Here is a 27,292-nt window from a genome sequence, read left to right on the forward strand (position 1 = left end):
AGGTCAACCCCAAAGTATAACAAGTTCTTGCCATAAGGAATATATATATATATATATATATATATATATATATATACAAAATATGAAAATAGTTCATGAGATATTAAATAGGTCAGGCTTTTAAAAAGTAGGTCAAACTCCAAGGTCAAAAGATCAAACTGCTAAACAGCAGGTCAAGGCGAAAATAGCAGACAAGCATCACACAGTAACTTGCTCAACAGCAGGTCAAGGACAAACTTATTAGTAATATCAGCACTGGTATAAGGGCACGGTGACTGCCGTGATTATTGCAGCCCATGAACCAATTGTTTTCTTGCAGTCTATCAGATTTTCCAACCACAATAAAATTTTGAAAGGAAAAATGCCAATAAACATCCAACGTCATGCACATATCTCTATGACGTATATCCAATAAACATCCGTCACATATCTCTATGACGTACATCCAATAAACATCCAACGTCACATATCTCTATGACGTACATCCAATAAACATCCAACGTCACATATCTCTATGACGTACATGCTATAAACATTTTATCTCTTGTTTCTATAACTAGCTTAACATGTACACTTAATAAATCCCCATGCTCATCATACACACATAGTTTGAAGCATAGATAAGTAAGCAAACATCAAGTCATAGAACCTCAATCTTATGCAAAGATAGAATAAGATATTCCATTCAAGTTCTGTGGCATCTCCAGTTCTGTAGCTTATGCATATAGAAAACCTTACCAAGTTCAGTATTTTTTTTCTCCCCAAAGATTACAATACTAAAACATAATTGAATTTAATGGCCTGTGGAAAAGTTCAATAAAAATTTCTTGAAAACATAAAAGCATATCATGTAAAATATTGGTGTCTAGGACTATATAGCAAACTAAACTTCAAAAACATCAACCTTTAGAAAGGAGGTGTCACATAAAAAAACAACAACACACACAAAGTCTATGAAAACTTGTTCAATAATATCTTTTGCCATCCCCTTTTATTGCATCCCTACTCATTCAACTATGAAAATGAAATAATCAAAAACTATCATTGACTTTAATATAAATGAATACACAAGACCCATGGGCATTAATGTTCATCTGAATATGCAAATTTTATTTATCTTCAGAAAACATTGCATTATCAGTGCTTTTTATACTTCCTCATTTTTTATACTTTGTTGTTAATGATACATGTAGATATATTGGACATACAACTACCATATACAGTTGATTTGATTTACAATTCTTTTATAGGACAAAAAGCTTTATCACATCACAGTGAAATGCATATAATGCAATATCAATATATGATCAACATAGCCCAATCTATTACATGAACCCTGGAGCCAGGGGTAATGAATTTCAAAGTTTTGTTAAAGGGCTCACTGCTTATTACAATCATGTCAATAGTTGGACTGCCTGATATCCGGGAAAAGGGGTTTTTAAAGATAATTACATTAAGGTCGCAAGGGCAAATATCTTGGTACCAGTAGAAAGATCTTGTCACTAGAAATGCTCATGTGCAATAAGAAAGCTCTAATATTTACCATTTAGAAGTTATGACCAATGTCAATTTTTTAAAAAGTAGGTCAAACTCCAGGTCAACAATAAAGGTCTTGTCACAAGGATAACTCATGTGAAATATCAAAGCTCTAGCACTTACTGTTCAAAAGTTATTAGCAAGGTTAAAGTTTCAGACAGAATTACAGACAGGACAAAAACAACATGGCCCCAGATCTTCTATCTCGGGGGCATAAAAAGCCTATTAGTGTTTGTGTTAAGTCAATTTTCACAATATTCTCTGGAAATTATGCTTCTGTGGATTCAAGATCAATATTATTGTGAATTAAATGTAGTACATTTACTGTGAGTAGAGTTTATTCTATAATAAGAGAGAACACATCCTTAACACATACATCTTCAAACTGAAGTTTTTCATGCTTTCAAACAAAGAATTGAACTCCATTCCAAAAGTAATTACTTGTACATGTACATTAGAACAGACAACCCTTACCTGTTGTAGTTGTTTCAGCAGCCACAGTTGTGGTAGTTAGGGGTTCAGCTAAATTAATATAAAATATTATGTATATTGACTACATTCAACAAACTGTAAAATTTTCAAACATCAAAGAAAATCAAAAAATTATTGGCAATCAAAATCTTGCAATATGTTACTTTTTTGGACAAAGGCCTTAGTTTGAAAACAGAGAGAAGTATGAATCTACTTTGTAATATTTCCTCAAAAATGACTAAGTTCTAAAAATTTAAAGAAAATCAAAATCTTTGCCATATGAACATTTTCAATACCCATATAACTACTCTGCAAAAATAAGAAGGCTCTAGCCTTAAATTAGATGGACAAACCATGTACTCATTATGTAAAATATCCTCAATACTGACCAAGTCAAACAACCTGTAATTTTCTCAGATATTGGAGAAAATCAACATCCTTTCCATATGCTCATCTTCAATACTATATGTACTACACTTTATTCAGTAAGAAAGTCTTAACTTGAAAACTAAGGGAGGAGTATACACTACCACCACTTCGAGAAATCGAGAGTGAAAAAACAATGAAATGTGTTTTACGGGACCCAACTTCACTTCGAGAGATCGAGAACTTCGAGAGATTGATAGTAAATTTGCTTTGTTATATAGAGAAAAAAATCGGGATCATAATTTCACTTCGACAGATTGAAATTCGAGCCATCGAGAGTCACCTGTACTTGAATTTTGTACTTATTCCTGTCATGTCAAAACAAATGCTACTTACCTTGATTTGATTTTGAATATTTAAACACAGATCACAAATCGGTCAAATTTTAAGTGTTCTGTCACAATTCTACCTCATCAATATTTCCTAATTTACATTTCTTGTATATGAATGAGAACTTACTAGGACAGACTTCTGTGTTACAAATTTGGGTTTGTGAAAGTTCGCCAGTACAATCAGCGCCGAATCCCTCCTTGGTCGGATTAGTGCAGGACCTTGTCCGCATCTGGGTTCCATTGCCACATTTCTTGGTACAGTTTCCCCAAACAGACCAGTTAGAAAGACCACCATTACGATCTGAAAAAATTCGGTAAATGCTATGATGTGTGGTTTATGACTTTTAACTGCAAGTAATCTAGTTTATATTAAGCAATTTTCATTACCTTTCTTCAGGCATAAACAATTTCTAATCAAACTTCATGTTACCTTTCAAGATCCAGATTTGCTGGCTAATATAATAATGGTTGTGGCTTTCCTTACAATAACCTACCTTTACACACATTGTTGGGTCCCAGAATGTAGCCATTTGTACAAGAACAGTTGTATCCTCCTTGAGTGTTGGTACAATTACTATTGGTAGCATAACAAGGGGAGGCCTTGCACTCATCGATGTCTGGAAGAAATCAAGTAATCTTGTATCAGTCTACCTAACAGCCACAATCATGCAAGAGTTTAATTACAGTTTATGTTCTCTCTAGTCGTACAAGAAGTCGACATTTTGTTACCAAAACAACCCTGCATCAAGACATTCCTTTTCATGTGTTGCACAGAATTTATTTTTATGCCCATCTACCCCTAACGTCTTGAATTTCTACCAACAATAGACAGATGAAATAATTTGTTCTAGCATTACATAATACCCTCATTTTGCCAAAAATCACTTTATATTCCTTGTTATCAAAATTATTTATACAGATTTTGTTAAGAAATGAACTTCATGAACATAATGTCATGATGTGTGTATAGTTAGATTTTACAATGTCTGTGTTATTTACTACAGATTAATATGAGACAAATTACATATATATGACGTTTGAGGTACCACTGGCAAAACTTGCATACATATAATTCTTAATCACAATAAATCATTACCATTTCCAATCATATTTAAAATCAAAAGGATCTACAAATCAATACATTTGCACACATCAATATGGGTAATCAAGGCCCCGTTTTTCTTGAGAAGAAGACTTAAATTTCTTTTCCCACTATATTCCCATATAAAACTTTGTTCCCCTGATGTGGCCTAATCCTACCCCGGTGGCCATGATTTGAACAATCTTGAATTATACTTGCCTATTAATATGAACATTCATGGTCACGCTGTAAATGAGAAGATTTGTCCTATCTCTTCCCATTTAAAATTTTAATCCCCTCTTGTAGCCCCACCCTGTCCCTGGGAGTCATGATCTGGAAGAACTTGAATTTTCATTACGTCGGAAAGCTTCGATCATCTTTTCTGGCCCACTGACTCTATAGAAGATCTTTAAATGACCCCCACCCAATTGTAGGCCTTTTCTTCATTATCATTGAAATAGGAGATGGTCCTCCATTTACACAAACTTGAATCCCCTTCACTCAAGAATATTGTGTGCCAAGTTGGGTAGATTTTGGATAAATGGTTCTTGAGAAAAAGACAACGGACAAAGTTATATTTCGTTTCAGATGACCTTTAAATAACAAAAGTTTATGTGAGCCTTTGGATCGAGTGATCTAAAATTGGGTAGTGGAATGTTTCAGGGTCTATAGAGCTGATGGCCTAATGTATATGCCTCATCTACAAACAGTATTCAGCAACTCCCAGTTACATATATGTAACCTTTGTGTTGCTGACCCCTGAGAGGTCATATGTGTAGCTACCACCTACCGTTACATGAGGTCCCATCTGCTGCCAGTTGGAAGCCGGTAGGACACTGACAAGTATCAGTACCATTCACCTTGGCACACTGTTGATTCAAGCAGGTGGCTTTCTTGACTGACTCACACTCAGTTTCCACTGTGAAATACATGTAATATTTCTTTAAAAATACATACAAATGCAAATGAAATATTCTTTAAATTAGATTGTTGTTAACATGTCACAAAAATTTCAAAACAGTGAGATTAATTCAAGAATTAAAAGTTTCTTGCTATATGCATGAACCTATACATGTACACCTGCCAGACTGCTCATTTTTTAATTAATCAAGCTTCATTCAAAATGTTGCTGTTAATAACTACAGACAATTACACCTTTCTGAAATCTATGGCTAACTGTATGCACATCAATTCAATTTAATTTTTTCAATCTATTTATTGACATCACCATGTTCGTATACAGTCAAAATAACAAAACAAATTACATTTAACAAAAAGAAAAGAAATGAAAAAAAATAAGGCACAATGACTATAGCATATACCGTATATCAGGTTTTTTCCGTGTGTATCCAATTTCCGCTTTGTTCGCGACGATTTCCGAATTGCGGAAAATAAATCCACGTAAATTTGATACAAAACTGGCTTTTATGATAAAGTTATACGGCCGATATACCCCGCACATCTCAAAGTCTGTCGAAATTCACAACTTTAAAAAAAAACCACCCTCGATTCCCCATTTCTTGATTTTATTAAATAAACAACAACTCAGGTTTTGTTAATTAACCTCATCCGACTCTGTGTTGATTATACGTTAACCAGTTGATAGATTGGGTAATATAAGTGAGTCTGTGTCGACTAAACAAGATCACAGCTGAACTATTACCCATGTGTTTTAAAACGAAAGTGTTAGGGACGGTAATTCCCAGAATAGTCATGCTCGACTGAAATTGAAAGTAGGAATTGAGTTATAATAAAAAAAAATATTGTCGTTGAATAAAGGTAAAATTTCGTGAAATCACACGAAAATGTTGTAAAAATCATGGTCGTTGGTTGCGTTAGACAGGTGGTCGTTTAATACAGGTACAATATATAGGGTAACGCCTTGGGGTAGATTATTATGGTCACATAAAGCAGCGAGTCACATATTTACTTGAATATAAAGAAAAGTGCAGAATCGTTGTGTGATCAGTAACTAAGAAATCGTGTAAATTGTTTCACCGACTGAATTTTTGGCATTTTTAAAAAAATTAAGAATTATACTTTCCCAAGCTGGCTTCTTTTATAAGTTTAAATAATTGTGAATTATATTTTCACGATGACTTTAAAATAGCGAAAATTTGATTCGCGTAAATTTAATACACTATGTATGGTTCTGATTCGCAGAAAAACATGATGCGGAAAAAACCTGATATAAGGTATAAGACATATTCATACGGTTCTTTAAAGTCCATGAATTTGTTTTCTTTGCATAAAGCATCTATCTAAATAGTTACACAAAGGTTTTGTGATATTATAATCAAATGGGTCAACAATTTCTTTAATGGGATCAGTACCATAGTATAATTTGTCTCTAAAAATATCATAATATTGAAATCGGAGTTTGTCATACACAGGACAGTAAAGTACAAAATGTTTTTCGTTTTCAACAAATAATTTACAAGTATTGCATATATGTTTTTCCTTGGGGATTATTGGTTTACAAAATCTGCCTGTTTCAATAAATAGTGAATGTGCACTTATTCTTAATTTTATAAGCTGTGATCTTAATCTAAAGGGACTGGTTCACGATTTTTGTTAAAAGATATTTTTCCTTTTTGATGTTCAACATTCAAAATATCACTCACTTAATGTTGACAGCCAAAATTTTGACCTTCTGAATGCAAGAATAAAAGCAATATTTCAACCTTAAATCTGTGTTAAGTAAACAAAGACTCCGAGTCTTTTTATGTAACAAACAAACACGTGAAATATTGATTCTGTAATATAAAGCATCTTAATTTTGCATAGTCACGAATTTTAACTTATAGATGACACATTCTACCCCAAAAATGCTTAAACTTAGAACCATATCCATTTCTTTTGAAAATTTCGTAAACAATAGCATTCCCCAATCTTTGTTTACAAAACAAATCATAAACTCTCTTAAATGAGCTTCTGTGATAATGTATAACCTTAATTTTTATGTGAATTCTTTCAAACACATAGGTATAATCATTAAAAGAGAAAAACAAAATTTTGGGGAAAATCGTGAATCAGTCCCTTTAAATCTCAATTTGCTTTTTTTAAAATATCACCCATTGTCATGAAACGTTTCCTATTGCTAGATACTATCAATCTTAGCAGTTTGTTTTACATTCCTTCAAGAATTTTTAACTCATTGGGAGACATCATCAGCTGTAGGAGAAGTATCACAAATTCAAACCTATACTTAGCACCCTAGACCATAGCAGGGAAATTAACATCTGCCATAACATCCTTACCAATGCAGTTCCTTTGGTCTGCAGTGAGTCTATATCCTGTCTGACAAGCACATTCATATCCACCATCATTGTTTCTGCACAATTGTTGGCAGCCATGATTTCCAGTGCATTCATCCACATCTGAAAAGTTTAGAACAAAATTTAACACACACAAAAGATAAATAAACAGCACTTTCAGCACGCACACATCACCCCTAGTTGTTCTAAAAAAAGTTTTTAAATGCTTATAAGCAAAATATGCCAGTAAGGCTCATCAAAATACAAATTCTGCAACAGCTAACATGAGGATACATCCCCATTACCCTAGTGTTGGTTGTATATTCTACAGAACTTCATTTTACCAATACACATGTATCCCATGTAAGTAAAACCTGACACTCTTTTTATGCCCCCCCCCCTCTTGTGACCCTATTGGTAATAGTTTATTTAGGGTGCTTACATATCCTTTTTAACAGACAGTAGCTTCATTTCTTGTATCATTTTAAAATGTTTCATTATAACAGGATGAGGGCAAATGCAGTTGACCAGATCGAGATTTGAAATCCAAGCCCTGAATCTCTAGTAAAGTGCACCATCAACCGAGTTACCTGGCCATTTGTGATTGACCCTGCCTGACTGCCACACGTTTTTCCATACTGCATGCAAGTTCATACAGAAACTTCAAGATCTAGAATGTCATCTAACTGTACAATAGGAAGTTTTTTGCAAGACATGGATTTTCTTGTCTAGTAGTTATTGAGAAGATTTTCTTAATACATTCACCCTATTATCTTCCCATTGAGAGGGGTGGGGGAGGTAATTCTTCATTTCCCCCAAAGGATAGGACCGATACTGTATCAAGTGACCAGCTAATGAATCGATCTTAGCATGTACTAATAAAAAAAATTAATGTTGTATGTGACAATTTAACACAATCTCAGGAAGGGGAGGGGGCAGAAGTGTGTGTGTGTGTGTGTGTGTGTGTGTGTGTGTGTGTGTGTGTGTGTGTGCAAAAATGTAGCTGCATCCACGTTTCTTGAGATCAATTTAGAAATAATTTATTGCGATTAATTTTATCATTTCATAGCGATCGATTGTTTTAGTGACTCGAAAACATCTCCACATAAGTGCATACGGTGTAGGAACTAGACTTTTTCTTTTGTTTTATCACTGCTACCAAACATCAGAAATTTAATTCAGTAACTCATGTACTTGGGCATTCATTTGCAATGTTCTAAAAAATAATCTTCAAACCAGACAGATATTTTTGTATCAGAAATGAGTCGTATTTAGTTATCACTAATTTGTAGACAAGAGTTGCCCAAGTGAAACATAATTTTCGTAACTTCTTTTTATGAAGAGTTCCAAAATTTTCTAGTTCCGATATCCCGTATTGACACAAATTTAATAATAATAAGATTCATCTATTCCCAGTTAACTAATTCTTGTGAATTACTTACCATTACAAGTTCGTTTATCAGCAGCTAACTGGAATCCACTTCGGCAGCCACAGGTGAAGCTCCCTATAGTGTTTGTGCAAGTTCTTCTCGCCACACGACTGTCACAGTGATGGGTATTGAGAGCACATTCATCAATATCTGTATTGAACAAAGTTATATGCCACAGTACAGTAAGTAAATTGCAATGTGATTTTTATATTTTTCAATGGTAGACAAAGTTCATATGTATATTGTTTTACATCCCATTTAGGAATTAGTCCTTCATTCAAGGACATCACCAGCTTTAGGCGAAGTGCCATGAATTTTGACCTCTGCATTCGCCCCAGGATCATATCAGTGAGGGTTCTTTAACCGTGACACGGAATATCAGATTTTAAGGTCACATCCGCAAAACCTGTGATTTTCACTTCTAATGCTGGACACTCAGTGAAGGAACAATCACTACCTATATAAAAACTGTGACTTTCACTTCTAATGCTGGACACTCGGTGAAGGAACAGTCACTACCTATGTAAAACCTGTGACTTTCACTTCTAATGCTGGACACTCGGTGAAGGAACAATCACTAGCTATGTAAAACCTGTGACTTTCACTTCTAATGCTGGACACTCGGTGAAGGAACAGTCACTACCTATGTAAAACCTGTGACTCTCACTTCTAATGCTGGACACTTGGTGAAGGAACAGTTACTACCTACAGCGCTGCCTCAAAAGTATTCGCGGAAAAAACAAAATGGCGGCGTGATTTTTTTAGATAGCAAATTAAAAAATTATTCACAGCTAGAATTCTTTGATTGTTTACTAATTTTGAGTTTTCTCCCGTACATGTATCACATGACTAATCATCTGACTAGGTGACGTACCACTGTTGTCGTCTGCTATTTTTATCAACCGGTGTTTTCCAACATGGCACGAAAGTCGAAAGAAATTAGCACTGAGCTTAGACAGTGGTTGTTGATTTAAAACGGGAGGGACACAGAAATTGTGACATTGAGGGATTGTTGCATATATCTGAGTCAACAATTCGATCTATATGGCGAAAGTTTTGCATCAAGGGAAATGTGGAAAATTTGCCCCGTTCCGGGAGACCTCGAAAAGTTACCAAACGAGCGGAGAGTAGACTTTTGCGCTTAGTAAAAAGAAACCGTGGAAGACAATTACGGGGCATAACGAATGATTTCAACGATGGAGGTGCAGTAAATGTTCATCACAAGACTGTCCAAAGGATTTTACACAGGAATAAGGTTTTTAGGCGAGTTGTAAGGAAGAAAATGGTAGTCAGGGAGGTAAACAGAAAAAAAAAACGACTTTCATGGTGTCTTGCGAGGAGAAAATGGTCAGTTCAGAATGAATGGAAGCAAGTTATATTCAGTGATGAATCACAGATTGTGATAGGACAGAATAATCGTGTGTATGTGTGGCGGTCTGCAAATGAAGCTTACCGTCCGGAATGCATATGTCGCTCATTTCAGAAGCGAGTGACGGTAATGATATGGGGTTGCATATATTGGCATGGTGTTGGCACTTTATGTAAAGTAAACGGAAATATAAATGCTGTAAAATATCAAGAAATTCACGAAAATAATCTTTGGCCTGTTTTAGCCCGTCATTTCTCCAATAGAATTTATCGGTTTCAGGATGACAATGCCCCTGTACATCGAGCGCGAATTATTGAGGAATACAAACACAATAATAATATTAACTGTTTGACCTGGCCTGCCCAGTCACCAGATCTAAAGATAATTGAAAATATATGGCTTCGCATTAAAAGAGAACTTCAATATACCGCCCAAAACATAAGGACCCGAAATGAACTTTTTAACGCCATCAACGAACTGTGGACTTCTTATCAACCCCAGTATGTCGAGAATTTATACAATTTACTTCCAAGGAGAAATTCTGCCAGTCATTCGCTCCAAAGGTTGCTTGACAAAGTATTCAAGTAAGTCTGTTTATCATTTTAAGTATTTATTTCAGCTCTAAACTTTGGAGACAGAGTTTGTTTACAACGTCCGCCATTTTGTTTTTCCGCGAATATTTTTGAGGCAGCGCTGTATGTTAAACATCTTATTTAGTGCGATGCGTCACTGGGATTGGGATTGAACCCCGATATCCTGGTTGTGAAGCAAATGCCCTTACCACTAGGCTATTTGACCATTGTAATACAATTAACTACAATGTTCTATGGAATACACATGTCACATACAAGTACATCTGTATGCAGCAAAGAGGGGATCATTGATAATTTATGCCTTTAATCATCTTCAATACTAAAATTGAAAGTTCTATCTCTCACAGTTCTTATAGACAGATGGATTAACAACCGGACACTGACAAATTAAGACAAATATTGAACGAGCAATCTGAGAGTATTGCATGGAAATACATAGTCCCCTATCGGTTACAAAAATTCTTGAACTGCAACAATATTCAAAGTTCATTAGGTAGGTTATGGTAATAAAGGGGGAAATTAAGAAACCTGGATAGGAATGGTTGGAAATCAACTACTATTCAGGTACAAAGACTAGACCAGGAAAATAGACAAATCCATATTAGTTTTATGTCTATAACCAAGTCGATGAACTGTGAAATGATCAAAATTCACTGTCAAGGAATTTGCGTTACATATCACTCAATGCTTTGTGTCTAATTTTTCAAACTAAAGATGTAACTATATACATTTATTGCATGATAGTGAGGGAGATATGAATATTTATTCACCCCAGAAAAATCATATTCCATGAGGGCAACGCCCCAGGGGAATATGATTTTCTTGGGTGAATAAATATTCATATCTCCCGAACATTCATGCAATAAATTGTTTATTATACCGAAACAAAGCAAGACTACAAAAATAAATTTGAAATTGGAGTCCGCTCAACTATACATTGTATGTAACTGAGATTGCCTTAACAGTAACACCGCGCTGTCAACGTATTAGGAGGTACAAACAACGAATTACAGTGATATGATAACCAGTTTTGGTATTTCCATTCTCCATGGATGCTGAATTACTTGCTTGCTTTTTCTACCAACTAAAACCAAGCGATTTAAATGTATATCAGAGACCCGCATATTTTGTGCCTTACGAACTATCAAAGTACAATGACTCGAACTTATTGTGACGTCACAATAAACTTCGTTTACCTTGACGTTAAATATATGGAAATACACGAGGCTGTGTGTTTGTTGTTGCCTGCGTCATTCGGAACACTCGGGTTTGTTCATTTAACTGGACACAAAGGTGAAACAAGAAATATCCGAAGGGGTGGAACACGATGTTTTGTTTCAGGACAAACAAAACGATCACGTGATCTTCTCGGTCAACCAGATTCTGTTTTACTAGTGATTCTTTATATGAGGTATAATAATAAAAGTTGTTGCAAATTGAAGATTGATATCTGCAGTATCATGCCACCTAGGCAGGCCGAGATAGTGTCACTTGAAACAATTGAAAAACAATTAAAATTAAATTCATTAACACAGAGTGATGTAACAGGGACACTGCAAGTTTAAATCAAATTTATAAATAAGAGATCATATAAATATCTTTATTGCGACTTTCATTTTACTTCCTATTGAAAAAAAAAAGTTTATAATTCTTATTTACTGTAAAAATACTGTTATATGAATTCAACACCTTCTGTTCCAGATGTAACAGGACACAGACTTCAACACAAATATAAGAAAATTACCACCAATATTGAAATGAATTGAAGAAAATGTTCATTCAAGGACTGCACCTGCTTTCAAACATTTTTTTGGTTACGTATGCACAACCATATACCAAAGGAAGACAATGCTTTGGCTCATTTGAAAAAAAAAAGATGTAACACTGGACACTAACAGTCTTCCATCGAACCTAATTGTTAAGCATTTTCTTATTTGTAAGCTTTTAATCTGAATCAGATCAAAGGAAACATCAATAAAATAACAACTTAAAGCTGTATGGTCCGAATTACAATATTGTTTTCCATCTCGTAAAAACGCTATTAAATCATCGCACGTATGCAGTTATGAGGCTGTATGACATATCATAAATTATTTCACCTGTTTTAACCCAAATCATTTCATTTTAAATCGATGTTTATAAATAACCGCGCCATGCTGCCATTTCAATTAAGTAACAGTCGCGTGACCAGTTCAAACTTTCAGATCATCTGTGGTCTCATCTGTGTAAAGCTGTGTTTTTGTTATATCAGTACCGTACCATAAGTTTAATAAAAATAAAAATATCAAATAGCTCTTAGTAATTCGTTGTTTTATGCTCTTTCAGCCTTAAAACTAGACAGTTGCGTATGAGTTATACATTATGTTGGGATTCCCTTGACGCACGTAGGTCTATTTATAGACGTCTATTATGGGATGATTTATATATGTACCCACTATATTTACTTTCTAAATAATATTTGCACTGCTTTCTTTCACATGCAGATGTTTTCAAGCATGTAATTAAGGGAAAGTTAATAACTTTATAAAGTAATTAATCTGCTTTATAGTAATTATGTACAAAAATAATACATGAACATCGGGTCATACAGCTTTAAAAAAAGGAAACATTTATACAAATGTCAAGTTTTATTTCTATTAGGCCATAATATACAGGCGGCGGCTATGTTACGATAATACATTCTTCTAATATTGTCCGTGTTACATTCATAATATATATTTCATAATATATATATTTTTTAGAAATTTTATATAGAGTTTACTTTACGGTTATTTATTGACACAATATAGTTTCACTCAATCAAATAAAAATTTAATCATATGTAAAAGAACATTTTTGAATACACAGATTTAGGCAATTCTTGTTTGGAGAACTTGATGTAACTGTGGACACGATCAATCCAAAAGATCGACATAAACCCTGTGTCAATGTAGCGTTCTTCAATATTTACAACTTAAAAGAAATTCAATTTTTAATCCTTTCCAAACAACCCAAATCTGTGTTATAAATCTGTGTTATAAATGTTTCAGGAAAGATCTTTAAATCTACGACAAAGTTTGCAATCACAAAAATGAGTGATGTAACATGTGACAGACACCCCTACTACTTTCGTCTCGTCCATTGTTTTCTTGGAACTGATCCAATACGCGCACATATCTCTACCAAAAATGAAAGCGAAGACCAGACAATGTCGTAAAAACAGGATGTTTGTCACCTGGTCATTCATTTGTTTCATATTTTGCATGTTTAGACAGACGTACCGTTTGGACACGAAAACATAAAATAAATTAGGATGATTATTTTTCAAACAATTAATTTAGATTTTGATATCCCATTGGTCTTTAAACAGTATTAAAACAACATTTGCTATAAATAGAACACATTGATCGAAGTCTTCCCTCGTGTATCTAAACAAAGCTGTAAGAGAGATGTAACAAAATTGACACGAAATGTTACATCCCCGATCATTAGATTTAAATATCGTTAATTTAAATTGTTAATTAAAAAAAATGGATATCTTTTTAACAGGCACATTTAAAGGAAAGATATTTTTATATTGAAAACACAATCAAGAAAATTGGGTAGAATGATTTTATGTGAAGCCGATGACACGTCATCTCTGCAGGTTAAAAAAAATAATGTCACAGATAATGTCCACTGATTTGCAACAAAAAAAATCATAAAAAAGTTAAATACTTCACTTACAATCTTTGAAATATTATTAGTTATCAAATACGAGCATTACGAAATTGATTAATTAGTTTATTCATGAAAATTGTGAAACAATGGGAAATTAATGGCGATTTAGATAGACGTAACGCAAATTCCTTGACAGCGAATTTTGGATCAAATATAGGTGATTAATGATTAATTTAACTACATTGTTGTATTACTATGCTGCATTACTATGCTAGATGTTCTAATGAATGTAATATTCTTATGTACAGAAATAAGAAACATGGATGTAAACTGATAATTCATACTATTTTTCTAAGCCCAAGGGCCATAACTTGGTGAAAAATCAACGGACCAAGACAAAATTCAAACCTGATCTGTAACTTGTTATGGCAAAGCAATGTACCAAATATCAAATAAATATCTGCAAGAACAGAGAAAACAATTGAGGAAAACTGATTTATTGTACTGACGGACATTCAGACAGAGTGCAAACCTAAAGTCCCCTTCGACTTCGTCAGTAGGGGACTATAAAAATACAATGTAGAATTGTGTCACTAGTTAACAGATCAGAAATAACTATGTATTTATAAATGATGGTCACACAAGGAATAAACACTCAAAACAAAAACTCTACTTTGCACCACTATAGCGAGTAGTAGAGTGTACCAGACAGACATACAGGCCTACCTGAACATACTCTGCCATTCCCCGAGAACCCTGCATTACAGGCACAGGTGTATCCCCCTGCAGTGTTTGTACAAGTGCCATTAGCGTGGCAATCATTGGCACCTGCACATTCATTAATATCTGTAATAAAAAAACATAAATTTATACATTATACAAAATGTTGGTCAAATTATAATCTTCTTATATACAGGTGTTATATTTATACTGACATTATACAGCATTGTCACAATGTTATCAGATAACTTTATAATAAATAATATAAAAATATATTTAAATCAATTGTATACTTAATTAACTCAACAAAAATAAGTAACAGAATTAGTTTGTAAATACTGTGGTTTCACAATTTTTCTCATTGAATACTGATATTCAGGTACTAATTCTTTTTTCTTTTTACAACACTTTGTCATATTTTCACACACTATGCTGGCATACCTTGACATAGAGCCCCTACTTTGGAGTAGCCTGATACACATTGACACTCATACCCTGGATCCTTGTTGACACACTGAGAATTGGCGGGACAGCTGGCAGTGCCCAGTGTACATTCATTGGCATCTGTAACCAATCAAAACATATGTAAGTCATACAATTCATCAGAGAGTTGTTAGAAATGATGTCACAGGATTCAAAAACACTTTTAATTTTTTTTTATCTAAATAGTCATCAAGTTTAAAATCACAAGCAACTCCACAAGTTTGCATGGTGCACTTTCAATCACTATCCAAGTGTAAATTTTATATATGACTATCCAAGGAGTAAATTTGTATCATTATAGTTCAAACAGAATATACTTAACTGTTGTCATATCAACATGAATCTAGTTTCATTTCTTATTTTATCTATACAATGTTATCTGTTGAATAGCTCTGATGCTAAGTCAGAGGACTCCTCCACATTAGAGAATAATATCTGAATGCAACATTCATACAAAGTTCTACAAATGTTGATAATTTACAAAGTTACAGAGACATTCATAGTTATGACACACAATATAAGCAACAAATATGTGCACAGTGTGAGCTTCTCGGTCAGATTTTAAACTTTTGGAATCAATGACCTTGACAAAGTCCAAATGACATTGGCTTTATCACAGGGCTGTTCCATTTAAACATATGGGGTACCAGGGGAAGGCAGTTTTTAAAAAAAAATCTATGGGTGGTTCACATATATAGGATACTGATTCTATGGTGGGTGGCTTTTGCACAAAAATTGCTTCTATGCGTGGTTATTCTACCAAACCATATACCAAGGTACTCTGTGAGAAAATAATTGACAGAGGCAATCTTGGCATTCTGTAAATTATGCATAAAGGGAATTGCATGTATTGAATACTGAAATAAAGTTGATATCAAGATGAAAAAGTATGTTGTGCTGTATGATTGGGAAAAAATTCTGATTTGGGAATATTTAAAATTCTACTTTGCGAATAAATTAAATTTGCTTTTATTAGTGTCCATAAAGGTTCATTATGTGCCTCTAGGTGGATAGGAGTGTACCAAAATCACTTCTATGGGTGGTCATCCTAATTTTCAAGTGCCCCCATTCCTTGTATGTTTTACTGGAATAACCCTCATAACAAACAAATTGAATGTGACCAGAAAAAAATGTCTAGTCCAAGTTCTTATGCCTCTACCACAAAGTTAAGACCTAAATATTTCCTTTCACAAATGACCTATTTAGTTACCTTTAATATCTAGCATGTGCCTCAATAGGTATGCTTGGTTGTCTTGATCTTTAAAAAATTATTTTGAGTCAGGTTTACGACACATCCTCTGACTATAAGCAACATTAGTATCAAGTATAAATGCTCAATGTTTCTCCATTATAAAGAAATGATTGCACAAAAATTTAAAGTTTTTCATCAATGACCTTGTCTAAATGACCTTGTGTCAGCTAGGATCAAGACACACCATCTGGCCATATACAACTTTATATGTAAAATATGAACTTTAAATACTCTTTCAAGAAATGTACAGTATAATTTGAGCTAAAGTACTGAACTATCCACTGCCTTGTAGGTATGCAGTAAATTCGAAGAGAAATAACACATACTTTATGTCCTAATGAACAGAGAGTCAAATCAATGACGGCCACTATTACAAATTGTGATGATTGAGCCCTTAATATTATTTCCTCTATGAAGTAATTGTTTACAATCCCTTCTCTTAATAAGACAGTAATAGCATCAGATGATATCCTCTAATTAATTAATCAAACAATGAATTAATCCACATACCAGTACAGACAGTCTGCTGAGTTTTGACATAGGAACTGTTGACACAGTTACAGACATAAGAACCATTAGTGTCCAAGCAGACCACATTGTTGACAATTCTGCACAGGTTGTCCGCTTCTGAGGCACATTCATTTTTATCTACATTCATAAAAAATATTGTTCAAGAATTACATTCAAATGAGCACATTCACATTAAAAAATCAAGCATTCACTATGAAAAGTTTGGGTGGAAAACATGCAACACAAAAGACTGATTAAGGACATGTCAATCATACCTTAGAACTTTGTTTAATTTTTTTATGTTCCTTAGTTTATATGATCTTCCCAAGTAAGCCTTTGTTACTTGATAAAAGCAGTGAAAACAGCACATTGATGTAAATTTAAAAAAAAAAATCATTTATTTTGATAATCACGAAGTTACACTGCAAAAATCATTATAGTTTGTTATTCATATGTTGGTATAATACTGATATTGTCCATTTACTTGTGTATACACATGATTAGCAATTCATATAAGTATGTACTCGTTTCCCCAACATGCTACATCAACATGTACTTTGCAGTCCATGTAACCTGTAGCTAATATTGTAATTTTTTTTCTTTCTTGAAATTTCCTTCTTTATAAACTGTCTTGCTGCTATGCCCTCTGGGCCCAAAATTGGAATAAAACTTATCTTATAACAGACTAAACTAGTAGGGTTGAAGTGAAATTTTTTGGTACTAACAAAATGAAAATAATTAAAACCACACATGCAGCTTGACAAACTGCTATATTAGCTTCTAAATCAGTACCCAAAATATCTATGCCTGTTTGACTACATTGATATCATTTTCAAATCCTGCAACCTTTTTAAATTTCTCGCTTTCCTATTGGCTGAGAATCAACAACCTTAAAAATAGAACATTAGGGTTTACCTGCACACACCGTTCAGGTGAATATAACACTGGATTTCAACATCGGGTAAAAAATGAATTGGGAATTTGAACAACAGGCCCACAGGTCTAATCGGTCACCTGGGTACTAGTTAAAAGTATTACTACCAAGGGCTATGAAATCTAGAAAAAATTTCCTGTTCTGAATATATCTAATCTAAATTCTAATGTTCAGCAACAGTATAAAACAAGATGTGTCCTTAAAACTTATATGCCTTCCAAAGTACATATACTGATGAAAGGCTTTATATAATATGTGTATCAACATTGAAAGATATGACTAATCTGGACTCATCCTAGAGTCAAAACCCTGGATTTTGACCATCTTGCATTATGACCTAAGCATGTCCACAATTGTATAATACTGACCTAATAAAGGATATCAATTATCTACCCCAGTAATATTCAGTCAAAGCCCAAATCTGTTCTCTTGCATTTTATGATATTGTGAAACTGTCATTTTAATCTGTTCTATTGCATTCTATGATAATTTGTGAAACTGTCATTTTCTTTGATATTCCCCTAGATCCAGTTGCACAAAGGTTTGTTAATTCTAACTGACAATTAAATTGTCATTAACTCTTACGTTTATATAACATTAACTGGACGTTAACTATCAGTTAAACTTAAGCAACTTTTGTGAAATTGAGTCCTGAGGGATAACTGCTGGGATGATGCCAAAACATAATGATCTATCACTTACTGAAGAAAATTTAATGTCTTTCATACACACACTAAATTGATACCTCTACACATCCTCCTTTATGATATAAAACATCCAGGTGAAACACTGTAATACTTACCTACACAGGTTTTGTTAGTACTATCTAGTACCATACCAGTGGGACAAGAACAAGTATCTATCCCATTAACTCTTCCACAAGTATGGCTGCATCCATGGTTACTTTCACACTGATAAATGGCTGCAATAATAAATAGATAAATAATCTATACACTATCAACCATTTTCAAGTTTCATAGTCCTTAAACAAATTACAAAGTGCATGAGCACTGCAAATCTTAGTTTTTGAACAAGCATGGCATTTTAGGATCAGCCATGTTTTTCAATTTATTTGCTTTAAAGTCAAGACATTTTTTAATATGCAACAAAAGGTTCTTCTCAACATTGAAATAAAAATCACTGTTTCAATGATGACAAATCTTAATTGTAAGGTTCACTCTGATTGGTGATATTTACTAATGCATACATTAAATGAATTCTGTAAGCTTTTGTGTTGGAGGAAAAGGCACCTATGGCAATATCATGGGGGAGCACTGTATACACATGTATTCTGATTAATCATGCACACAATATCAAGGATCAGTAATACTTACATTGACAAGTTCTTCCGTCCCCTTTAAGGCGGTAGTCAGTGGGACAGGAGCATGCGTACCTTCCCTGAGTGTTTGTACAAAAGTTGTTGCTATAGCAACCATTGGCACTAGTGATATTACATTCATTTACATCTGGAATAAAAACAGACTAATTGTTGAAACTGATCAAATAACTAAGTCTTACAAATGAGCCAGGATAATTTAATTCAAACTAGCATGTTTTTTTTAGTTATCTTCACATACACATGATGTAAGTATATAATATTATTTTTGAAATGAAACACTGCATAAGGCCCTGTTGCAACTGTTAATGATATAGCAACTATGCACTAAGGATACTTCTTCAATTTTAAAAAAAAATCATTAATTACAGACTACGATTTAGGATTGACTTAAATATCAGCTCATTAATGACAATTATATATATACAGTAGCAAACACATTGTAGCAACATCTATTATAATGCATTGTTTGTAAACATTAAACTGCACCTGGAAAACTTCTCCAAGTATAAGTGACATATTTCCACTGAAAGTAGTTCAAATAAAACGTAAATTTGATCGGTAACTATAATCAATATGCAACAACATACCAATTCAATATCTGGCCTGGGTTTCTCGAAAGAAAGAAAAATAGGCCCATGGGCCACATTGCTCATCTGAGTCACCTTGGCCCATATTTAAAGATTTTCCCTAGTATATATTTGCATGTAAAACTTTCATCATTATGGCCACAACCTACCCCCACGGGCCATGATTTTTACAAACTTGAATCTGCACTATGTCAGGAAGCTTTCATGTAATTGTAAACTCCTTTGGCCCAATGGTTCTTGAGAAGAAGATTTTTAACGATTTTCTCTAAATATTTACAAAAAAACTTTCAACCGCTATTGTGGCCCCATCCTACCCCCTGTGGTCATGATTTAAACTTGACTCTGCACTATGTCAGGAAGAATTCATGTAAATTCTAGCTCTTCTGGCCCAGTGGTTCTTGAGAAGATATTCAAATGACCCCACCCTACTTCTGCATGTTCTTAAACATTATCTCCCCCTTTAAGGGGGCATGGCCGTTCATTTGAACGAACCTGAAAGCCCTTGACCGAAGGATGCTTTTTGCCAAGTTTGGTTGAAATTGGCGAAGTGGTTCTGGAGAAGAAGTCGAAAATGTAAAAGGTTTACAGACGGACAGCAGGTGATCAAAAAAGCTTACTTGAGCTTTCAGCTCAAGTGAGCTTAAAAAAAACCATACTAATAGTTAAAGAATATAATTAATAAGAAAATTCTTATATCCAAGGGCTTCATCTATGCTGAAAGTGTTTATAAGAGTAACACTGATTCTGTAACTCGTGAATATACAACTATACATAAAAGATCAGCTACATATCCGTATGCAAAGTGAAAAAATCTAGAAAATAAAACTACGATGGAATGACAGAAAGATGTTAAGACTGCTTGGCCATCTTATGACTAGGGCAATTAACATATGTTTCCATGCAGTAACACCTTCCAGAATAAGTTGCATCATTAAGGATTCATTGTGACTTCCCATTAAGGAAATAATTTATCATTAGGTGTTCATATATCATAAGTGGTTGTTATTGTGCTTATTATCATGAGTCAGTAGAGATTTGCCAACTTAACCACAATGAATCATTTATTTTTTTTTTCTTTAGATTCTACTTTGGCTTTTGCTAAGCACCTTTAGAGACCTGGACTGACATATTTCCCAATATTCCATCAATTGCACACTAGTTGCTACAAGGGTCAACTATACTCAAGTACATTATATATATATATATATATATATATATATATATATATATATATACATGTACTTGCATAATTTATGCCAACAATCTTTTCAGGCATACAATATACAACATCTGCAAAACTAGTTTCATAATACTAATTCATCAAGCAAATATGCATATACCGTTAAAAGATTTATGTTCTTCTGAGAATTTTTCATCGATACCGAGATGTCACCAGCTGTAGGTGAAGAAATATAAACCTATTCCTAATGCTCAGGGCCATAGCATTGGGGGCTCTTTAACCTGCCAATGCATGTCTTAATATGGGACCTCTGTTGTTAAGATTATATCCAATAGATCCATGATTCATAATTCTAAATGTATTGCTGAGCATTTGAGGAGCAATCGCTATCCACATTTCTGTCTGAAGTTTGACACGGCCATGGCACAAGCAGGACTCAAAGTCACAACCTATTGATTACAAATCAAAAGCAAATGGGTGTCTGATTACCGCAGAGGTAGTGCTCTCGCTTCTCACCGCTGCGACCCGAGTTCGATCCCCGTGATCAGCAGTGGTTGTACGTGAGAGGGTATGGCGGTCGCCCACTCGGACACATGGGTTTCCTCCGGGTACTCTGGTTTCCTCCCACATAAATGACACCTAGCGCAAACATCCGTGCATCAAAGGACCCCATTGGAAATAAGCTATCGACCTTTCATGGGTTATTCTTGGTATTTATGTATGTATGTATATACCGAAAAAAAAACATTTATTTATTTATTTAAGCACTGATCTGATATGTACTACATGTAATTAACATTTGAATGAAATGTATCACACATACACACCAAATGGAAGATGTCAGATACCTACCGTTACATGTAAATCCATCTAATGCCAATGTGTAGCCACTCAGACAGGAACAAGTGTAGCCTCCAATGCTGTTTGAGCAGGTCTGGGTGCAGTTGTTTGTTGAACTTGATGCACACTCGTTCAAATCTGACAATTTCAGAATCATGTGAATTTATACCATATATATTCAATTATAATTTATTTACATGTAATTTACATGTAGATCCAATAAATTTAAGAAATTAATTTCATTTTTGAAAATACGCAAGGGCATAAACAACGATGCCTGTTAGCACTTTATGAAAATATGCCGGTGTGAAGGGTTGTATTAAAGGTCTGAATATATAAGCGTGTAATAATGCCAAAGATATTTCAATGTCATCAGAATCAATTTGATGGCATGGAAGGTATCCAAAGCAATAGGACAAAATGTGGTTGAAGCAGTTTGATCCCTGAAATTCGAGTTTGTGACTACAAAATCAGTAAAGGTTATCCACTCTTCAGGGGGCTGCCAGTGTACCAAGTTCGATGTTGGTCAAGCAAAATGTTCTTGGAATATTGAGAAGACATTTGGTTTACTGACTGATTTCGTCTACTGACTGACTGGTGTAAACCAATATGGCCCCTCGTTTTAAAAGAGGGCATAAATATGATATATGATTTACCTTACCAAACAACCATCCCTTATTGTCCATCCTGGAGTTACAGAATCTATATGAGGATGCTTTTATTTAATTAAATACATTCCAAATATTTACCAACCTGCACACACAAATCCATTTCCAGTAAAGCCTTTGTTACATGAACAAGTGTAGCCTCCTGGGGTGTTACTACATGTTCCATATTGTCTATCACAGGAATTGGTGGAAACTGAAGCACATTCATTGTTGTCTGAAAAAAAAATCCGCAACAACCCAAGATAACTTTGAGGTTACAAGTTCTTATTCTGAATTCAAAGTCATCATAGTGCATGTATGTCTATACCATAAATACAAGGAAAATTTAACCCTAATGAAAATGTGGGATTTAATAGTATTTCATGTTTTGAGAATACCAGGTTGTGGAGGTCATTAGTAATCATATTATTCCTATTCCTGAGTTTTGGCAGACAAAGCCCTTTATAAGGGTAGACCCACACAAAGTCCATTGCATTGGACACCTAAAGCTGGGAGTTGTCTCAATAATTAAATATTCTCAGAAGGACATAGAACAATAAATTTATTACAGTGAACACAGCAAGCTCTAAATATTACAACAGAGAAAACTTGAGTATTATACACATTAATGCAACAAATTAAAAACTCTCGTAATCTTATATTGACAGTCCAATATCTTGCTACATACATGTCAGTTTGACCTTAAAATCAATAGAGGACATCAAGTTCTTGGGGGAACCAGTGTACCAAGTTTGATGTCTGTCAAGCAAAGGGATCTCAAGATACTGAGCAGACAATATCTTCCTATCCCCAGAGTAGATGGACCCATGACCTTGTGATCTCAAAAGCAATAGGGTCATTTACTCAAAAGCAGTATAACAAGTTTATGTCTGTCAAGCAAAGGGTTCTTAATGAGTGGACAACACCTGGATTACTGCACCGACCAATTGACTAACCTACAGGTCCAAACCATTTTACCCTCTTTCTCAATTAATATTAGTACATGAACTGAATTTAACTAATTAATATATAGTATATATATAATAATAATATTCTGCTCCTCATGCCATAAATTTTACATAATTCTCGTAATTCTAAGGCCCAAATTTCAAGGGTTTACTTAGCTTTGCTAATTATGTTTCAAAATTTTCTAGTACAGAAACACATTGGTTACTCAACTTACTGGCTTGCCAGTGTTTGCAATTCAAGAAATTCTTAAGACATCCTGTACACTGTCTCAGATTAAGGCACTTTTAAAAGGCATTACATCCCTAAATAACTTATCCCTCTATATACTAGCCCAATCAATCGTAACTACTCGGCTATTTCCGTAACCGCAAATGAACCTCGTATGTGGATCGACGCCATCAGAGTTGGTTGTTACGTATACATCATTACAGTCGGACGTTACACTATGAAACGTGAACTTTCAAATGCATCTAAGATATTATACACATCTAAGGTATTGTACCACTATCAATTTCCACTTACATATTATGTATTAGAGTGAATAAGACGTTAATGATACCAAAACTGAATCTCTGGTGAAAATATAAATACTATATTATTCAGGGATTCAGTTCTGGCTTTTAACTCTCATCCACGGGCGCGCTTCCGGCGAAGAAATGCATCAATTTGATGCAATTCTTGCGCCGCTCCACGTCCGAGTCTTCTTACCGGTTACGGAAAAAGACGAGCGCGTGATCCAATTGTAGCCCAATGTGACTTACCACTACAGCCATATTGACCCGATTTAGAGTAGCCTGAGGGACATGTGCACACATAACCTCCCTCATTATTCTGACAGGTGGCAGGACTTGTACAGTTGTTGCTGCTTGATGATGCACACTCATCAATGTCTGAAAAGATTAAGTCAAAAAAGTGCTCCAGTATCAATTCCAAACATTAAGAAAATATCAATCCTCAGAGCGTAAAAGGAAAAATATATTTTATCATAACCATCATAAATTTTCAGCTATAAAAATATACCAAATTCTTTTTTGAAAATGACAGAGAGGCCCATGGACAACCATGCTCACTTGAGTCACCCTGGTGCTGCTGTTCTGCATCAGAATATTTTCAAAAGATTTTTTTAACCCCCCCCCTTTTTTTTTTATTCCCATGAAACATTTTGATCCCTTATTGTGACCCAACCCAAGTCCCACAGGGTTACAAATGACTTAATATAACTAGTCATGGTCCTGTAGTTCTAGAGAAGGGGATATTAAGACACGTCCCCTCCCCCTCAAATATTTCTCAGTAGAAATCTAATGGAACAAACTTGAATAGATCCTTTACTTAAGAATATCCTACACCAAGTTTGGCTGAAAAATGGCCCAGTGGTTCTGAAGATGACATGGTTGTGAAAAGCTCACAATAATTACTGACAAATTTCTATCAGAAATGTTCACTTGAACCTTTGGCTCAATGGAGCTAATAAAGCCCAAGATTTCACCTACTTTTTCTATAAAGTCCCCTAAATATTCCCCAAGTCAAAATTACTTGTTTTACGGTATTTCAACTTTTTCGATATCTCCATGTTAAGGAGGTGTACTACATCGTAATAATGGCCGACTTCCTTCAAAACATAGATAAGACCATAAATACCAGCAGTTTTTTTTATTTAAATGCGCCTATAGCTGAGTAGCTTAGTAGGTTAGCGTGTCAATTGCTGAACTGTAAATTGCGGATTCGAGTCCAGTAGGGATATTTCATTTTTTTTCCATATTACCGATACTTTCTACTAAAACTGCATTTTTTGACTAAATAAAGTGAATTTGAAGGTTTTCAATTTCAAAATAGTTGTACATATCCTCCAATTTTCATCCACATCAAATTTCTTTGGTGTAGCATTCTCCTTAACTGATCCTCTTGAAAAACTCTACATGGTAGGTTGCGTTGCAAGTAATTACTCACCTGCACATATGAATTTGTTGAGTGCCCGGTATCCTGATTTACACTGACACTTGTATCCCCCTACTTGGTTGACACAGTCACTCTTGGCATCAACACAAACATCAGCATTAGTGGCACACTCATCAATATCTGAAATGTGAGTGTATAGATCTTTCAATCACTGAGTCTAGTTCATATGATCAAATGTGATTTTCAATTCTTTCAAATACTCCTGCATCACAAAATCATAGTTTAGACAACCATTGTAACATTAACATTTTAATCAGTGACTTTGATTGCAGCAAAAGACCATGATTAAAGGTCATGATTTCCTGTTTGATCATACACAACTTCTGTGCCATCTGATCATAATCAATCACTGTGCCTAGTATGATCTTCAAATAATCCTCCACTATTAAGTTATGACTCACTTCTTTTTTTTTTTCACTGAAAATTGAAATTGATGTAGCTGGTAAAAACGAAAACCAAGATGGCGGCGTGATATACCCTGTGAATATTTTGTTTAGAGGAAGACATTTCTTCTTCTTATTATTATAGATATTTAAAACATCGAGTGCCTGTGGTTTCAACACCTCATGATATGGAACATTTCATGTGGGAATGTGAAAAATAAAACTTAATTAAAAAGATAATTTGTTTGCTTTTACCATATTGATTAATTTTGCCTATTTCCATTCAGAAACATAGATAAAAGTTAAAATTTCACTTGAAAAACATGTCAAATATGTGTATGAAATTCATGAACTTGACCAAAAAATGGAGAATGACAAAAATATCCATACATTTAAGAAGCTTGGGGCACATTTTTCTGATAGTGATGGACAATACATTTAAAAACTGAGCAGAACAATCAACCAATGTAAAGAAAATTCATGTCACACATCAAAACAACACTTGATTGTAAAAAGCCATTTAACTATAAATAGAGAGAAAATAAATTTTCTACCCCGTGATGTGTAACAAGTACGTCTTCTGTAAATTAAATTACTCCAATGTGGTGTTTTAAATTATGCATGTCTCATTTTGACTGATAACCAATTAATAAGAAAACAACTAAACAACAGCAGACTTAAACAGTATACACCAACAGTCTAGCTAACCCTCAACAGTATACACTAACAGTCTAACTAACCCTCAACAGTATACACTAACAGTCTACCTAACCCTCAACAGTATACACTAAAAGTCTACCTAACCCTCAACAGTATACACTAACAGTCTAGTTAACCCTCAACAGTATACACTAACAGTCTAGCTAACCCACAATAGTATACACCAACAGTCTAACTAACCCTCAACAGTATACACCAACAGTCTAACTAACTCTCAACAGTATACACTAACAGTCTAGCTAACCCTCAACAGTATACACTAACAGTCTACCTAACCCACAATAGTATACACCAACAGTCTAGCTAACCCTCAACAGTATACACTAACAGTCTAGCTAACCCACAATAGTATACACCAACAGTCTAACTAACCCTCAACAGTATACACTAACAGTCTAGCTAACTCTCAACAGTATACACCAACAGTCTAGCTAACCCTCAACAGTATACACTAACAGTCTAGCTAACCCTCAACAGTATACACTAACAGTCTAGCTAACCCTCAACAGTATACACTAACAGTCTAGCTAACCCTCTCAATGTATTTGTTCACCAAAGTGTGATGTGGACTTCTTCCATGTTGGATGTAGATTCTTTCATTTCTGAGAACCTTGGGTATAGCTAAATAGATGAGCATT

The 27,292-nt window shown here is 34.4% G+C and overlaps 1 protein-coding gene across 1 annotated transcript in view; it reads right to left on the minus strand.

Moving 5' to 3' along the window:
• Positions 1–27,292, minus strand: part of LOC130048704 (uncharacterized) — a 161,728-nt gene that overhangs the window by 89,704 nt on the left and 44,732 nt on the right. The window contains 14 exon segments of the mRNA XM_056145736.1: positions 2,899–3,066; positions 3,260–3,382; positions 4,637–4,765; positions 7,107–7,226; positions 8,546–8,683; positions 14,861–14,980; positions 15,296–15,418; positions 17,100–17,237; positions 18,836–18,955; positions 19,368–19,499; positions 21,992–22,117; positions 22,733–22,861; positions 24,357–24,485; positions 25,543–25,671. Of these exon segments, the coding sequence (XP_056001711.1) occupies positions 2,899–3,066; positions 3,260–3,382; positions 4,637–4,765; positions 7,107–7,226; positions 8,546–8,683; positions 14,861–14,980; positions 15,296–15,418; positions 17,100–17,237; positions 18,836–18,955; positions 19,368–19,499; positions 21,992–22,117; positions 22,733–22,861; positions 24,357–24,485; positions 25,543–25,671 (1,824 nt within the window).

The sequence above is a fragment of the Ostrea edulis genome, chromosome 7 (assembly GCF_947568905.1).
Source record: "Ostrea edulis chromosome 7, xbOstEdul1.1, whole genome shotgun sequence".
Classification (NCBI taxonomy): domain Eukaryota; kingdom Metazoa; phylum Mollusca; class Bivalvia; order Ostreida; family Ostreidae; genus Ostrea; species Ostrea edulis.